Source organism: Nanorana parkeri, unplaced genomic scaffold, assembly GCF_000935625.1.
Source record: "Nanorana parkeri isolate BGI_ZX_2015 unplaced genomic scaffold, ASM93562v1 scaffold1020, whole genome shotgun sequence".
NCBI classification, from domain to species: domain Eukaryota; kingdom Metazoa; phylum Chordata; class Amphibia; order Anura; family Dicroglossidae; genus Nanorana; species Nanorana parkeri.
The window spans coordinates 391,999-409,853 of NW_017307288.1; the positions used below are offsets into that span (position 1 = coordinate 391,999).

At 41.7% G+C, this 17,855-nt stretch overlaps 1 protein-coding gene across 1 annotated transcript in view; it reads right to left on the minus strand.

Moving 5' to 3' along the window:
* The window catches only part of FBN2 (fibrillin 2), a 197,951-nt gene that overhangs the window by 153,007 nt on the left and 27,089 nt on the right, over nt 1-17,855 (minus strand). The window contains exon 5 of the mRNA XM_018567207.1: nt 12,706-12,801. Within this exon, the coding sequence (XP_018422709.1) occupies nt 12,706-12,801 (96 nt within the window). The remainder of the gene's footprint in view (nt 1-12,705; nt 12,802-17,855) is intronic.

The window sequence follows — 17,855 nt, forward strand, 5'->3', positions numbered from 1 at the left end:
TTATAAACCCATATTTTTTAAACCCATATTTTATTTATTATATACAATAGAAAATAGAAAACATATATAGAAAATTTACCATTTTGAAAAAAAGAATAAGGTAAATTTGAAATTGATGGCAGGAACACGTCTCAAAATAGTTAGGACAGGGTCATGTTTACCACAGTGTAACATCCTCTCTTCTTTTAACAACACTCTGTAAATGTCTGGGAACTGAGGAGACCAGTTGCTGGAATTTGGGAGAGGAATCTTGTCTCATTCTTGCTTCCTGGGTCTTCTTTGTCGTATTTTTCGTTTCAAGATGTGCCAAATATTTTCAATTAGTGAAAGGTCTGGACTGCAGGCAGGCCAGTTAAGCACCTGGACTCTTCTACTACAAAGCCATGCTGTTGTCATAGATGCAGTATGCGGTTTAGCATTGTCCTGCTGAAATACGCAAGGCCTTCGCTGAAAAAGATGTCTGGATAGGCGCATATGCTGCTCTAAAACCTGGATATATCTTTCAGCATTGATGGTGCCTTTCCAGATGTGCAAGCTGCCCATTCCATACACACTAATGCACCCCCATACCTCCAGAGATCCAGGCTTTTGAACTGAGCTCTGATAATAAGCTGGAAGATCCCTCTCCTCTTTAGTCCGTAGAGACCCCAGAACAGTTTTCTACTTTGCACAACAGACCATTTAAATGAGCTTTGGCCCAGAGAAGACGGCAGCATTTCTGGATCATGTTCAGATATGGTTTCATCTTTACATGATAGAGCTTTAACTTTCATTTTTTGTGATGCACGGCAAACTTTGTTCACAGACAGTGATTTTTGGAAGTATTCCTGAGCCCATGCAGTAATGTCCATCACAGGATTATGTCTGTTTTTAACGCAATGGTGCCTGAGGGGCCGAAGATCACGAGCATCCAATATTGTGTTTTAACCTTATCCTTTGCACACAGAGATTTCTCCAGATTCTCAGAATCTTTTGATGATATTATGTACTGTAGATGATTATATATTTTTAACGTCTTTGCAATTTTACGTTGAGGAATATTATTCTGACATTATTCGACAATTTTTAGAAACATGTATTGCATGTACTGAAAAAAACCTAATAAAATCTGATTGTTTAAAAAACAATTTTTTTAGACACAGACTAGTGAACCTCTGCCCATCTATACTTCTAAAACACTCTGAGTCTCTAAGATGCTCATTTTATACCCAATCATGTTACTGACATATTGCCAATTAACCCAATTAGTTGCAAAATGTTCTTCCAACTCTTCCTTGTTAGAACCACTTTGCCAGCTTTTAGTTGCCCTGTTTCAACGTTTTTGAGACGTGTTTCTGCCATCATTTTCAAAATTGCCTTATTTTTTTCTCAGTTTAAACATTGAATATGTTTTCTATTTTCTATTGTAAATAAAATGAGTTTGAGAGATTTGCAAATAATTACATTTTGGTTTTATGTAGATTTTTTCACAGCGTCCCAACTTTTTTGGAATTGGGGTTGTATAATTATTCTGTTCTTGATGGAATTCTTGTTTAGTGCTTTAGCAGCAACATATATAAAATCAATTAACCTGAAAGATTTTGTACCTCATGCACAGTAAATGGAAGTAGGGCAATCATTTGGGGAAACTTTACTTTTTTCCGACTAGGACTAATGCCAATCCTTGTAATAAATATGCCTGAATAATACCCACACAGGAGGGAATTTCCTGCCTCTCATTTGTTTGCTTTCATAGAAGATGCTTCTCTTAAATTTCTCTTGGAGTCCATGTTCTTTAATGTTTACTGAGAACACATAACCAAGTTATTGCATCATGATCAAGAAAACACAACATTTACTACTGATTATTGTTCAGCTGCCAAGTGAAACCACAAACACTACACCGTGGGGATTGCTACAAATTTGCTCCTTTTCAAGCAGCTGCATCAAAATTGCTTCCATTTTGGGTCCCATAAACAAAAGACAAAGAGCTCTTCTGTGGTTTCCTCTGTTCCACACCACTGATAACCACAATAGCATTAAAATAAAAAAATAAAAAGACTAGCTTGCCATCCTAATTAAAAGTAGTACTGGAGCATACAGATGTTACAGATAATTACTGAAGCATACAGATGTTATACATATATTTGCAAGCTACACATTTTTCCCTAGTTAACTTCCTTTTTATATTTAAGTTGGAGGTGATTTAAAGAGGTTGCTGGGGTAGAGGAAGGTACATATGTGTGTGAGAAGAATGATTCAGGAACTGGGTGGCTGCACCTGAAATGGACCTGAATGACCTCTACTGAGGCCTCTACTGGCCACTGCTGAATCTCTAGCCCTTAACAGTGGAGCTTTAAGTACCCCTGGTAAGGGGTGCTTAAAGCATTTTGACCCCTTTCTTCTTCCTATAGAATGTAACTAGAGTCCTGGTTGGTGAATGGATGAAATGTTCCTTCAATTTAGAGAAAGGATACCAGTTACTGAGTGTAAGAAACATTCTAAAAGGGAAGTCAAATAGATTAAACCTGTTATTTAAAGCTGTCAATTAACCAGGCCTTACAAACAAGAACCTTACTTTGTTTTTGGAGCTCCAAACTACTCTGTTCTGCTTCTACAATCAAGTTTGTTCCTGATATCTGGATCAAGATATAATTATTTTACAAGTTTAGTGAACCTGCAAGCAAGAACAGTTATTTGTTCCTTGTGTCCAGTATGAAGACGTTTCACTGGTCATCCAACCAGCTTTCTCAATTCAGAATTACTTGTACAAAATATGGTGAATGTTGCTCCAATCCATATAATCTGTTAGTCACAACCAGGTGTTGATTTGCATAATAGGAGCTAAAAGGTGTTATTAACCTGCCCAGACACGTGTTAAAACAGCATTGAATGTGGCAGACAATAGACGTCTCACCCCACCCACCCCCCTCCACCTCTATTCAAGCTTGGCTTTTCCAATTTTTACATAAACAACCTCTCTTACACTTCTTTTAAACCAGCCCTCCTCACTGTCTAGGATGCGACTGTCTTCAAAGGAGTGACCTTTTTCCTGGTGTAGGTAAACTGCCGAATCCTGACCAGAGGGTTTGGCTCTTCTATGCTGTGCCATACGCTGGTGTAGCTGCTGTTTTGTTTCACTGACATACAATGCTGAACACTCCTCCGTGCACTGGACTGCATACACAATGTTGTTCATCTTGTGTTTTGGCGTTGGGTCTTTTGGGTGAACCAGTTCTTGCCTCAGTGTATTGCTAGGTTTAAAGCAAACAGGGATGTGATGTTTTTTTAAAAACCCTTCTGAGTTTCTCAGACACCCCAGCTACATATGGGATGAAACATACCAGTGAAAAGTCTTCAACAAAAATACAGTCCAGTTGCCTTGACTTATTTCTTACAGACATTGGTCTATTAAGCTAAGCTAAGCTCCAGGCTGCCATTTTTCTCCTGACTTTGTTAGATGTTTTACCCCTACACTCGGACATTCTACCTATTAACAGATGTGTCACAGTGGCATATTAAACTGTAATGCATTGTAAAGACTTTGAAATTAAATTTTTAAAAGGATTATGCCCTACTGTAGTCTTGCTGAGCTACATATTGGACACCAAGCAGCTAAGATGTCATAAGTTAATGGGTATGCCAATAAGTCTGATATTGCAGTTTTGTCTATGGGTTCTTTGTTCTTGGATACCTGGAGGCAATTATTGAAGTATAGGTCTCATTACTGTAAAGTTTCATGTCTGTTTCTGGGAAAGGGAACACATATCATTGCATTTGCAGAGTCATTGCCCATTTGGCGGGATAGAGTTTTCTCATTTTAGAAATAATGAGACTTGCCACATGTGGTCTACAGTTTCATTCACTCTGTTACTAGATAGAAGCAAAGTCAGTTGTGCACTGGAAAACATCAATCTTCACAATAATGTTAGATGTATTATCCTCTGTTGTCTTAACCACCAAAAACCTTTACATAAATCATATTTTTACTGCCACTGCTCCATGGGCCTGCCCCATTATGTACAAATGGCAAAAACTATTTATTAACTCACAAGTGGTATTAAAACGTTTCTCAAGATGTATACCATATATGGAGTGAACTGTCTCTGCACCATCAATATAATACTGATAATTGTGTCATTGAATTAGATTGTTGCAGATATAAGAGACTCAAACCATACAAAAAGACTTCAAATTAGGTACATGCCAATACAGATGCATCTTCTCACTTCTACAAAAAACACAGTGTATTATTCACAAAGCCAGCCAAAGCTAGCCAAAGGATCAGCCGTAGCTTCGGCTGATCCGTTGGCTAGCTTCGGTCACCGGTGCCCTTCAGTTCAGTAGAACCGAAGGGCTGCTGTATGGGCTATTCATTATAGCCCGTACAGCTCTCGAAGTTGGCCGAGCGGCTCAGTTGACCTGAAGGTATATGCTTCGGCTCCACTGAGCCGAGGAGTGAACCGAAGCGGGCCGAACGGCCGGCCACTGGCCTCGCCACTGACAGATCTGTCATTGCAACTGGGCGGAGCCAGCCGTGAGATCCCAACCGGCTCCGCCAAGTTGTTATTCATTGGCCCAGCAGGTCCCGGCCAATTGGAAACAGTTTGGCCGAGCTAATTGTTTCTTTCTTTTCTTTAATTTTTTTTCTTTATTCAATGATCTTTATTTTGTTGCTTTTTTTAAAATCTTTATTTTTGTCTTTTTTGGGGGGAAATCTGTATTTATTTTATAAAATGTATAATTTATTTACCTTTTTAAACATTTTTTTTCTTTTCTTTTTTTTTTTTCGACTCTTTGCACTGATTTGCTATTCTGCTCGGGGGGCATTCGGCTATTCACTGACTGCCGTTCGGCCCCAATGAGAATAGGCCGAATGGCAGTGAGTAGCCCGCCGGAGGTTCGGCTCAGCCGATTCAGATGTTGGATCAGCTGAGTCGAACTCCTTCTGCACTGCTCAGCCGAACATGCTGTGCACCGAACCAAAGCCAGGTGAGGCAAGCCGATGTACGGCTGATTTCAGCCGTTGTACTGCTGAAATTAGCCGTACAAGCCTGAAGTGAATAGCCGTTCTGCTCACTTCACTTCAGGTCAGTTATTCACTCTGCTGCCTTCGACAGCTTTGTGAATAACCCTCACAGTGTTAGGAACCGTGAGGTATTTACCAGAATCAGTCAAACCGGCCAGGTGTGGACTGCATATACCATGCTAACTCCCCAATTCACTTCAGTTCTGGACTAGCAAGGATCCCCTGAAATACGATGAGTATATGAGATGCATTAACTATTTGTTGGAAGCCATATTTCTTGGATTACAGTCAATGGCTGTTTGCATTGCTCACAGCAGGTTAGGTACAAAGGGACTGAATATGAGTTTTCGTCAGATTTTATATGAAATATATGAGACAATGGGGTCTATTCACGAAGCAGCTGAAGGATCTAGCCGTAGCTTCGGCCGATCCTTCGGCTAGCTTCGGCCCCAGGACCCCTTCGGTTCAGTAGAAGCGAAGGGCTGCTGTACGGGCTATTCACTATAGCCCTATAGAACTTGGCCGAGCGCCTCAGTCGAGCCGAACGCATATGCCACGGCTCGGCTGAGCCGCGCTGAAAGCCAAAGCTGGCCGGCCGAAAGCCTGCTTCTGACAGCTGTGCGGAGCCAGCCGTGATCTTAGTATCTTAGACCACAGACACATTTAGATTGCCTTGCAGTGTGGGGGAAATGGAGGGTTTACGCACAATGCAACAAGATTAATGACCTGACCTGTCACTAGTACTTATCATAAGAATATGATGGCATACAATCCATATAAAAACAATCACTGATGACTATTTTTCTCATAATAATTTGACATAAAGCACATCAATAAAATCTAACAATTGCAGTAAAAGCTTTACATCCCAATTTACAATGAATAACAAACATAACATATGCCACTTGGGCATGATAATATGGGGGGATTTATTACACTTAATATACTGAAGGAAATATTTATTTGAAATTATTATACATTGATGTGCTTAGCTGTGGTTTTTAGTCAAATTAAATGTTGACCTTTGCAAGTGCTTTAACATTCTGCACAAACAGTGATTATGTGTGCTATGTGTGCTATTGGAAGCAATACTAGATGAAAATCATAGCCTGTTTTCACATTACACAGAAGCAAGACTGCAAGCTTCTGTAATCTGGCTAGTCATTAGTTGCTGCTCAGCCTTCTGTCTCCAGCCCGGAAATTAGTCTGGGAGGACTTCAGATAGCTGAACAACTAGTCAGGATTTATCATACAGCTACGCAGAAGAGGCCTTCTGAAGGGGAATTACATGTGTTCAAAATTAGGAGAAATGCCTCTGTTAAATAGCTGTAGATTACACAATTTCACAATCCAAGAGAGGAGTTGAAAACCGAGCTCTGCTAAGTAGAAATTAATGGGAAATGGAAGGACTCCTAATGTTTATGTGAAAAAATGCTTGATTAAAATAGATAATGCACAATGTAATGCAGCCGAGTGAATGACCGACCTGAAGTGAAGTGAGCCGAACACTGTTCGGCTATTCACTTCATGCTCAGCATGTTCGGCCGACCCGAAGTGCAGAAGGAGTTTGACTCAGCCGATCCAACATCTGGATCGGCTGAGCCGAACCTCTGGCAGGCTACTCACCACTGTTCGGCCTATTCTAATAGATGCCGAACAGCAGTGAGTGAATAGCCGAATGCCGCTGAGCGGCAATCGGCTCGGCTGTTCTGCTCGGTCCCTCAGTGGGACCGCGCAGAAAAGAAAAATAGTTTTTAAAGTTTTTAAAAAAGTAAATAGAAAATGATTGTGCGGAGCTAGCAGTGACAGCTAGCTCCGCCCAATAGTTTTCTATTGTCCGGTGGCTCTGCTGCCGTAAAAAAAAAACAACCTCTCCCGGGCGCTCTGGGAGCCTCCCGCTCCCGGCCGCCCAGGAGAGAAACACTGATTTTTCTTTTTTTTTCTTTATTCTGACATGGAGCCAGAATAGAAAAAAAATGTATATTTTTTGCCCATTGGAATGCATTGCTAGATTCCTATTGGCTATTTCAATTTGCAATAGCCAATAGTAAACTAGCATTGTACCCGCCCTCTGCTGATGAACCCGATGGAGAACTGCAGCAGAGGGCGGGTACAATGCTAGTTTACTATTGGCTATTGCAAATTGAAATAACCAATAAGAATCTAGCAATGCATTCCAATGGGCAAACATTTTTTTTTCTATTCTGACACGGCTCCGTGTCAGAATAAAAAAAAAAGAAACAGCAGTGTTTCTCTCCTTGGCGGCCGGGAGCGGGGGACTCCCGGAGCGCCAGGGAGAGTTTGCTGTTTGGAGATCAGTGTCCCTGGTTAGCAGGTAACCAGGGACGCTGATCTCTATGCAAGTGGCCGGAGCCAGCCGTAAGATCACGGCTAGCTCCGCCCACCTGTCAGAAGCAGGCTGTCGGCCGGCCGAGCCGAGGCATATGCGTTCTGCTCGGCTAAGCCGCTTGGCCACGTTCGGGAGCTGCACAGGCTATAGTGAGTAGCCCGTACAGCACCCCTTCGGTTCTACTGAACCGAAGGGGTCCTGGAGCCGAAGCTAGCCGAAGGATCGGCCGAAGCTACGGCTAGATTCTTCGGCAGCTTAGTGAATAGACCCCTTTGTCTGAGGCAGTTTTGGGATCGCACGTGAATAGAAGAATGGAAACTACATTTTATACTAAAGCCACACAGTGATCTGCAATATAAACACAGTTAAAGGAGAACTATGGGGTCAGTGTTTTTCCCCATAGTTCTCCTTAGGGTAACGGCAGGACACAAACTAGCGTCCTCCTGTTACCCTAAGCTCAGTATACCGCGAGCTACAGCTCGCGGTATACTTATACTGAGACGCCGCAGCTGTGTGAGCGGATCCCGACTTAGATGACAGGATCCGCCCAGCTGTGTGAGTGACAGCTGGCTCTGCCTATCTAGAGGCAGAGCCAGCTGTACCCGCCCCCTCCCCCATCCGTTCCGCCAGTCAGCACTGGCAGATCGGAGCGGGGAGAGGGGAATCCAGCCCCTCCCCCTGTCACTGCAGAGAGCCATGACAGGATCGAGAGGCGAGCGAACCAGGTATATGTTCGCTTACCTCCCGATCTACTGAGCCGACCTGTGACAGTCTCATTGTCACAGGTCGGCTAGAACTATGAGGTGAGTGAAAAGCACTCACCTCATAGTTCTCCTTTAATAATTCAGTATTCAAACTGTATATCCTTATATTAAGAAAAAGACGATTCCTTTATCTACTCTACCGGCAGTTTAACACCTCATCTCTACTCAGGTAAACACCATTTACTAGCACTGTTAGCTGATAATAAAGTGTCCTGACTTGGCCAGGATGATTGACCACTCTGACTTGAATAGGGGCAATTTGGAAACAGATTAGGGAAAGTTTCCTGCTTGTCCTTGTTGGCTTTAATAAAGCTCCTACATTCAAGCTCCTTTTCCCTGTAAAAAGACAGCTGATGGACCACAGCACTAATATTTTCGTTATTAATTTGCCACTGTTCATCAACAAATATGAGTCAAATTGTATCTTAAAGCGGAGCTTTACTCTCAAAGATCAAATTCTACCAATGCATCCCTCTATGTATGATGATTAATACTAACATAGACATGTCAGGTGCAAATTGCTGTTATTTTGAAATACTAACACTTGCAAAACTTTCTTTTCCTGCTTTCAAAGTACAAATTACTTCAGTTTGCTAAAGCAAAGCACACTGGGATTGCCTTGTCATCAGCAGAGCATTGCTGGGAAATCTCATCTGTAATCTCACGAGATCCCAGGGAAAGGCATTTTCCCTCCCCTGAGATGATCTGCATTGTCACATGTCCTAGTCACATGTCTATTTACATGTGCCAGAAATCCAGGAAGTAATAGGAGAGCTAGTAATCTGCCCTTAGTAAACACGGCCACTGTCAGAAGACTGGGAAAGAAAAGAGAAATAAGGTATGCAAAGAATACAAAGCCTGAATTATCTAGAAGTATGTGATTGGAGAATGTCATTACTAAACATTTCTAAATGTGCAATTGATATTATTTTAAAGATATGGATAAAGGTCCACTTTAACTTGCTATTTCACTGACACCTATAATGACATAGTAGTCAGTAGAGAATGAGTTTGCAGTATCTCTCAGTGAAAATTAAAATGCAAACTCACAAAGACTTATCCATTGCTAGCATGAACAACAACAAACCTATTCCTATCATTTGTGGATTACATAAAATGGCTGTATTTTCATTGCAGTGTTTCTTAGAAAGTAAAAGTAATGTTCAGTTAAAGTCTGAAGTCTAGTGTTTGATACCTTCCCTTTTTTCCCCCTTGATAAACAAGCAATTCAAATATTTCCACCAAAACATTTTGTTTCTTAAAAAATCCTATACCTGATGTGATCACTAAGGGGTCTATTCACTAAGCTGCCATAGGCAGCCGAGTGAATGACGGACCTGAAGTGAAGTGAGCCGAACACTGTTCGGCTATTCACTTCAGGCTGGTACGGCTGAAATCAGCCGTACCTCGGCTTGCTTCGCATGGCTTTGGGTCGGCCGAACATGCTCAGCATGTTCAGCTGACCCGAAGTGCAGAAGGAGTTTGACTCAGCCGATCCAACATTTGGATCGGCTGAGCCAAACCTCCGTCAGGCTACTCACTGCTATTCGACCTATTCTTATAGATGCCGAACAGCAGCTGAGCGGCATTCGGCTTGGCTGTTCTGCTCGGTCCCTCAGAGGGACCGAGCAGAACAGGAAAGTAGTAAAAAAAGTTTAAAAAAAGGAAATAGAAAACAATTGTGCAGAGCTAGCAGTGACAGCTAGCTCCGCCCAACAGTTTTCTATTGTCCGACGGTTCTGCTGCCGTCAAAAAAAAAACTCTCCCGGGTGCTCTGGGAGCCTCCCGCTCCCAGCCGCCAAGGAGAGAAACACTGCTTTTTCTTTTCTTTATTCTGACACAGAGCCGTGTCAGAATAGAAAAAACAAAACATTTTACCCATTGGAATGCATTGCTAGATTCCTATTGGCTATTTCAATTTGCAATAGCCAATAGTAAACTAGCATTGTACCCGCCCTCTGCTGATGGACCTGATGGAGAACTGCAGCAGAGGGGGCGGGTACAATGCTAGTTTTCTATTGGCTATTGCAAAAAAAAAGAAACAGCAGTGTTTCTCACCTTGGCGGCCGGGAGCGGGAGACCCCCGGAGCGCCAGGGAGAGTTTGCTGTTTGGAGATCAGTGTCCCTGGCTAGCAGGTAACCAGGGACGCTGATCTCTCAGGCAAGTGGCCGGAGCCAGCCGTAAGATCACGGCCCGGCTCCGCCCAGCTGTCAGAAGCTTTCAGCGCTCGGCCAGCTTCGGCTTTCAGCGCGGCTCAGCCGAGCTGAGACATATGCGTTCGGCCCGACTGAGCCGCTCGGCCACGCTCGGGAGCTGTATGTGCTATACTGAATAGCCCGTACAGCACCCCTTCGGTTCTACTGAACTGAAGGGGTCCAGGGGCCGAAGCTAGCGGAAGGATCGGTCGAAGCTACAGCTAGATCCTTCGGCAGCTTTGTGAATAGACCCTTAAGTCTATCTGCTGTTTTCTGCTCGGCATTTGATGGGAAGGGCCATGAAGCTCCTGTAAATGTCAGAGCTTTCTGCCTGTGATTGTTTTCAAAATAATTATTGGCAAGAACTCATCACAGGGATCACTTTAAATGTGCCTGCTTCTCCCTGCTGACCATTGAGTTCTGCAGACTTTAGCTGATTGGTTGACAGGTTGCAGGCAGATCTAGAGGGATGCCAGAGATAAGGCTTGGGGACAAATTTGTTTGATGGCAGGGAAAGCTTATAGCTGTGAGAGGGAGAACACAATGATGCTAGAAATTGGGGGTGAATGTTGGATATGGGGAGAAGAAATTAATGAGTGATGGAGGTCATTCAAACCGGAAATGACGATGGGTTCAAGATAGCTGCTGCAGCTATTTATCTCTGTCATATGTGCCTCCTCTTTATCTGGTTTAAGAAGAACTCTGGGGAAAATTATTTTTAACCCTTGCAGTGGTGCTACCCCAGCACTTCAAGGGTTAAGTGCTTGTTTGTGTCTAGGGAGGAAAATAAAAAAGTTATACTCACCCAATCCATATGAGATGGCTTGCTTTTAGACCAGTCCCTGCAGGCTATCTTTTCCTCTGCTGTAGCGGTCTAAGGTCCTGTAACACATACCATTCTATACGCAGTGTATAAGACATGAGGGCGTCGAGGGACATTCATTTGCGCAGCATAGGAGGAGACAGTCTGCAGGGAGCGCTGTCACAGCTGGCCTGCTCAGAAGATCGGGTGATTTGTTATTTTTCACCCTGGACCAAAATGAACAGTTAACCCTTGCAGTGCGGGGGTAGCCCACTGCTTTTAATTTGATGTGCTCTCCACTTTAAATGCTTTGATGCTTTGCTGTATACCTGTATAACTGTCAAACTGAGAAGTATATACTGTACTCTGTACCTTTTTTTAAATCTGCTTAGAGCACAGATATCTAGTATATAGAAATCCTAATCCATGATGATTGGATTGCTGATTTATTCCATAAAATCTATAGACAGATGAGACTCTCATCTAATATCAAAATCTGCACATCTGACCTGGTTCCATTTATGTCCCTGTTCTTTAATGAGTTGTTTTTGTTTGGGCCTGGTGTTCATAAAGCTCTGTAATTTGACTTTAAAAATGTCTTGTTCCAACAAGCTACTTTTGTGATGATCTTCATGTATCTTCATGTATACCTCCAGCAGTATTTTCCATGGCGACAGCATTCAATTCTATTCCATTACATTGCATGTTTATCTTATTTGTTAGCCACAAAATGGCACGACCAGCGCCAATTGCACAACTAAAGAAACCCTCCTGTGGCCCAAAGAGTTGCTTCGTTTGTGAGTATAATAAGATTTAGAATATTTTCCTTAAAGGAGAACTATGGGGTCAGTGTTTTTCCCCATAGTTCTCCTTAGGGTAACGGGAGGACACAAACTAGCGTCCTCCCGTTACCCTAAGCTCAGTATACCGCGAGCTACAGCTCGTGGTATACTGAGATGCCGCAGCCGGAGCGGATCCCGACTTAGACGACGGGATCCGCCCAGCTGCGTGAGTGACAGCTGGCTCTGCCTCTAGATAGGCAGAGCCAGTCAGCGCTGGCAGATCGGAGCGGGGAGAGGGGAATCCAGCCCCTCCCACTGTCACGGCAGAGAGCCGTGACAGGATCGAGAGGTGAGCGAACCTTGTATGTGTTTGCTCACCTCCCGTTCTACTGAGCCGACCTGTGACAGTCACAGGTCGGCTAGAACTATGAGGTGAGTGAAAAGCACTCGCCTCATAGTTCTCCTTTAATAAAAGCATTATTGCACCAGGTCAGGCGCCCGGTGTCTTCTTTTCTTATCGTATTTGTTAATAAATCATAAATACAGTACAACTGTCGACTTTCCCAATGGTATGAACAGTAGCTATGATGCCATTGCCCCATGTTGTATATCAGCATAAACAACCATCATTTACAAACAATGCACTTGTCTGTGCACTTTGTTGTGCCAAGCACCTTTTAATTTACCTCTACATCTCGTTACACTAGGTACACATTCTTAAGTCTACATATACAAATTTACAATAAAACAATTGAAACAAACAATACACTTTGTTTAATAATAACAGGCAGGCCATAGCTTACCTCTCTCACATTGAGGCCCAGTAAATCCATACACACAGGCACACCGATTAGGTCCAATACAACGACCTCCGTTCTGGCAAGCATTTTCGCAGACAGCTGCAAAATATATTTACATTTTAATTGCAGGAGCCTGGTAATAGTAGTGCAGCAATCACATAGTATTTTTTGTATAAATTTGATAACTGTCTTTACTGCATATAATACTAAAAACTGTTAATACAACTTTGCTTTTAGCAATGATGAAGTTAAAGAATCAGTTGTGTTGCCCCTATCAATTAGACTTTTAGCAGTACAGCTTTGTTGCCTTACCCTATGCAGGTTAATGTGCATTATTTAGCTGCATTAAAGTGTATGTAAAACACTAGCAAATAACTTCTCCTATTTGTTCCCTTTCAGTCTGTTAAATATACCATTGAAAGCCTTTTGTTCTTGCAAATGCAAATACCTGTTGATCCTGCAAGAAATCTTGGGAGCTGATAACTTCTTGTGACACTGCTATGAACATCTATCTCTCCTGTCCGCGTCCGTGCAGTACATCCCCATTGACTTCTATGAGGCTCGTCTACTTCTGTCTCTTGGCTAGGAGACAATATAGAGGGTGGATGTACTGCGCAGGCACAGGCAGGAGAAGGAGACATTCTTCACAGGATGTCAACAAACAGCAAAGGCTGGAACTCAGTAAGCATGCATCTATGCAGGGGAGGGAGGGATTGATGAGGTCATTTTAAAGAGGCCGAAAGGTTAGGTGTACCTATCCTTTAAGCTGTCTGTGGATTCTACTGAGTCAGCAAGTGGCCATACTGTCAAGAAAGATTGAGAGCTAAGCAGGAATGTTGATTGCTTAAAGCGGCAGCTGAGACAGAACAAATATAGTTCACAATTCTGTGCCTTATAAAATAATTGAACATACAGGAAAGCATAATGATTTTGGAGCAATGTTATTATTCATGGCATTTTCTGTAAAACAATACACTCTAATTTAGATTTTTTTTTATCAAAAGCTGCCTGGTATCTCCCCTTCAAACTGCATCAAGGAGAGATTTATAGACTGATCTTCTATATCATTTTTTTCATTTATTTTATAAAATCTTATTTTCACAAATTAGCATTTCATATGTTGTAGTTCCATGGCATTGTTACATAGTTACATAGTAATTGAGGTTGAATAAAGACACATGTCCATCAAGTCCAACCTATTGTGTGTAAGTGTATGGTCCCACTGATGTGTGCGTATGTATATATAGGTCCCTGTTTGATCTCATTCTTAAGAGTACTTGTACCCCTGTATATTACAGTTCCTGAGGAAATCGTCCAATCGCCTCTTGAATGATTCCACACTCTTAGCTGAAATCACAGCATGTGGCAGCGAGTTCCAGATCCTGACTGATCTAACTGAGAATTGTGTCTGCAGAACTTTCAAACAAGAAAGCCTTACACTGCGTGATCACTTCTTAAGTGCCTGTGTCTGAATTAAATCCCATAGGGGGCAGCATGAGCAACAACATAGAAGGTGGCTTGTCCCTCCTCTGACTTTATTACTTGTTTATATGATGTAACCAGACCTGAATACCAGAAAATCAGATTAAAGGCTATTCACGGCATATTAGTAAATGACTCAGCCGTAATGGCAGAAAGTAGACTCAACGCCCCCTGGCTGCAAGTTATAAATATGAAGAATTTATGTTTACTTAACTAAATGGAAATGAAAACTACTTCAAAATTAACAATATTTATTTATAATATACATGAAGCCAACATAGCCAAAAGGTGTTGCCCAGACATAGAATGATACTACAGATAACAGTGAATGTTAATTTTTTATTATTGAGTGAATAGATTCACTGAAGATTCACTTCGATTATCCAATCATGTGAAAACAAATCCCTGTTTACTTTTTTCATCTGCACATGATTGGATTTGTGAAGTGAATATTCAAACAGTGTATTGTGTGATCATATTTTAATCTATTAGCTAATCAGAGTAGCAACAACAGCCTAGTAGATATTTTTTTTACATCCATACCGTAGCTTAAGCTCAAGTCTAGCAATTTAAACCCCTCTCTAAAAGAGTTTAAGAATGAGCCCAGTTTCACACATACGCAGTGTACAGTAATGGAAACATGTGTAGATAGATTATAAGCAAGGTTGTGACCTCTCCCCTCCAGCCGAGTCTTTGGAAGTTGTATTGTAAAAAACAAAGGTTTTATGTCTTACTCCCTTCACCGGGATCGTAGGAGATCAAAAGCTTGGCTAAGAACCACACACAACAGCAAAAACACAAGCCAAGATGGCCAAAAGATAGCCAAGTAAGAAGGCTCAAAGACCATACAAGTAAAGATCTTAAAAAACATACCTTTCCTTTACAATGATCTAAATAATGACTGTCAAAGGTACAGAGTTCTGCTAAATCATATTCTAATATTGCTCACATTATAAATAATTAGATGCAGGTGTAAAATGAATGAGGCACATATGTTTAAAACGTTTTTCTTCTAATATAATGTGTTTAAAAGACAAAGCTGGAATCTCTTTGTATTCCCTTTATAAATTTCAGATAGGAACAGTTACAATATTCAATATTTTACATTTCCTAACCTTTATAGTTGATTATTCCTAAATCCACATTGGCCAATTACATTGAAAAATACTATATGGTCCAGCATATTGCATTCTATTTTTAAAGACTGGTCTGGTATTGATGTCCCTCTACCTTTTGTTATTGCTTGCAAAACCAACATCTGCACTCCAGAGATACACTGATTGCAGCTCTTTGGCACATTCCAACAACCTGACTAATAGGAAAGATCTCTCTTGTGAAAGATTAGGGACATATACAAGGCATAGAGATTACCATGTTCACTGGCATCGCTCCCAACTGTCCCTCATTTGGAAGGACTGTCCCGCTTTTGAAACCAAATCCCTCTGTCCCCCCCTTTCCTTCTCCGTTTGTCCCTCTGTTTGTTCTGATATATACAGACTTCTATAAATAATTACCAATATACTTATACTACACTAAGGAGCTGATTAATAACTTCCTATGCTCTTCAGTGCCATCAAGTGGCAATGGTGCTGTGTGAACAGCAGCATAGTTTAAAGTCAGCCTCTAAACCTTTTGTCGACCCTTTAAATGATTGCATATGTGATTTTCAAAAATATTTGTAAAGAAATGCTGTAGTGAAAAAAACAGCCCTTGTGTGTGTGGGCACTGAAGGGGTTTGTCCTTTGTCAGTATACTTTGTGCTTAATGGTGTCCCTCTTTCTTATCTCAGAAAGTTTGATTTGTGCACTGTTTCCTCCCTATATAACAAGATAGTGACTTGAAGGTCGGTAGGAGGAACCACTGAGCAGTGCGGGGAACACAGGACATCAATACTACTGAAAGTTTTGCTTTCTGAAGAAACTTCTGCTGGGAAATTCTCTGCACTGGAAAGGTGGTATGGGCAGCAGGGGAGGTAAGTATTCACCGTCTTCTTTACAGAGTCAGTGTTTAATGGCAGGTTTAGTTATATGACAGGTTTGCTTTAAAGCTAAACTCTAACCAAACAGCTAAATTTAAAGTTGACGTACTGGGGGGAATTTATCAAAGCAATTGTGACAGTTTTACCCTCTTAGATAATTTATTTTATGTGCAAATCTGTCTTTCAACATGTGCCCCTGTTTTGACCTGAGCTTGCATTACTTTTCCACCTGCACGTGTTTTGCACCTGTTTTCATCTGCACTTGTTCTGTAACTGGAGCATCCTAACAAAACAATCACAACTTAAGAAGTCCCCATGACCACTTCTTCAAGAAACGACAGTTAAGCTTTTTGCCTGGAGTTACAAGTCTTCTTTCCTGGAGTCTATTTAACCTTATTTATGAACAACATTACACTAGTATCGTAAATCTGGAGCAAAGTGCGTCAAACATATTCTGTGCAAGTTCAAACACTCGCAATTGCTATCATAAATTCCCCCTACTGTACATATATGTGCAGTGTCATAACTGCCAAAAGATTTGTAATTCTGTCCAGCCACTTTTGTGATTCCAAACAGCAAAGGTTGTGATTCTTCCAGAAAGCAAAGGTTAAGGAGTGACACTTTCTCTGTTCAAGTTAAAGCGTGTCAAAGAAAAATAAAATAATGCAGAATATATCTGCAGTAAACATTTACGATGTCTTATCACTTTTAAAGACCCTGCAAGTACAGAAAAATTCCTGCTGATCTGCCAGAAATGCAGTTAGCTCCTCCGTCCTGTTGCGGGCTGACAACACACAGTATTTTTGTGCACTGTTTGAAGTGGTGTCAGCCTTGGCCAGTTTTGTTTTGCTAAATTACCTAATCACACTGGGTGTCTTCATCTTCGCAGCATAGGTGTAGGGATGTAGTATTTTTCCAAATTCTTCTCCTGTGTTTGTAATCTTATGGTGTGAGGTTAGTCAGCTGTGTTCTGGCTTGTGTTCTTGAAGTGTTGAGTGGTTATTCTCTGTCACCTGCTGTATTGAGTGTGCTCCAGCACTTGATATTAAGGATGTTTAAAACCTGGTCAAGCAGCAAGCTTGGGGAGCCTGTTGTACATGATGGGAGAGCTATTAGATATCTGAGGCACTTCCTGGCATATTCTCTTCACCCTGAGAGAATGCATCTGTAATCACCAATCTAGGTCCTAGGCCTGAGGGCCTAGTGGTATGCGAAGTTCAAGGAAATCCCCCCTTCTGGGAAGTATCCCTAAAATACTGGCTGCCATGGAGTGCTATAGGCCTTGAGGAAACAGAGCTGCAGTTGTCCCCCACATAGAGGTGGTGAGAGACTGAGTGAGTTAGGGGAAATCACACAGGAACCTACCTGTTGCTGTCCTGTCTTGAACATTAAGAGGCATTTTTCAAGTTATGTATCCAGCCAGTAAAGCCCTGTGAGAGAAGGACCCAGAAATCTAGAGGATTAGGCAGAAGGACTGTGCTTTGATGTAAATCTACAGGTATGCTGTGCTCCCTTCACCCTTTTTCCTACTTTTATTCATGCACTAGCTATTAAAATATATTCAAATCTAGACAAAGTGACTCACACCCATCATTCATACCACCCATTGACAAGAACTCCATCTTGAGAAGGATGCTCCTAGGACATTTATTATCAAGTAAGTAGGTCAGGGATGTTGCTATTGGTTACAGAA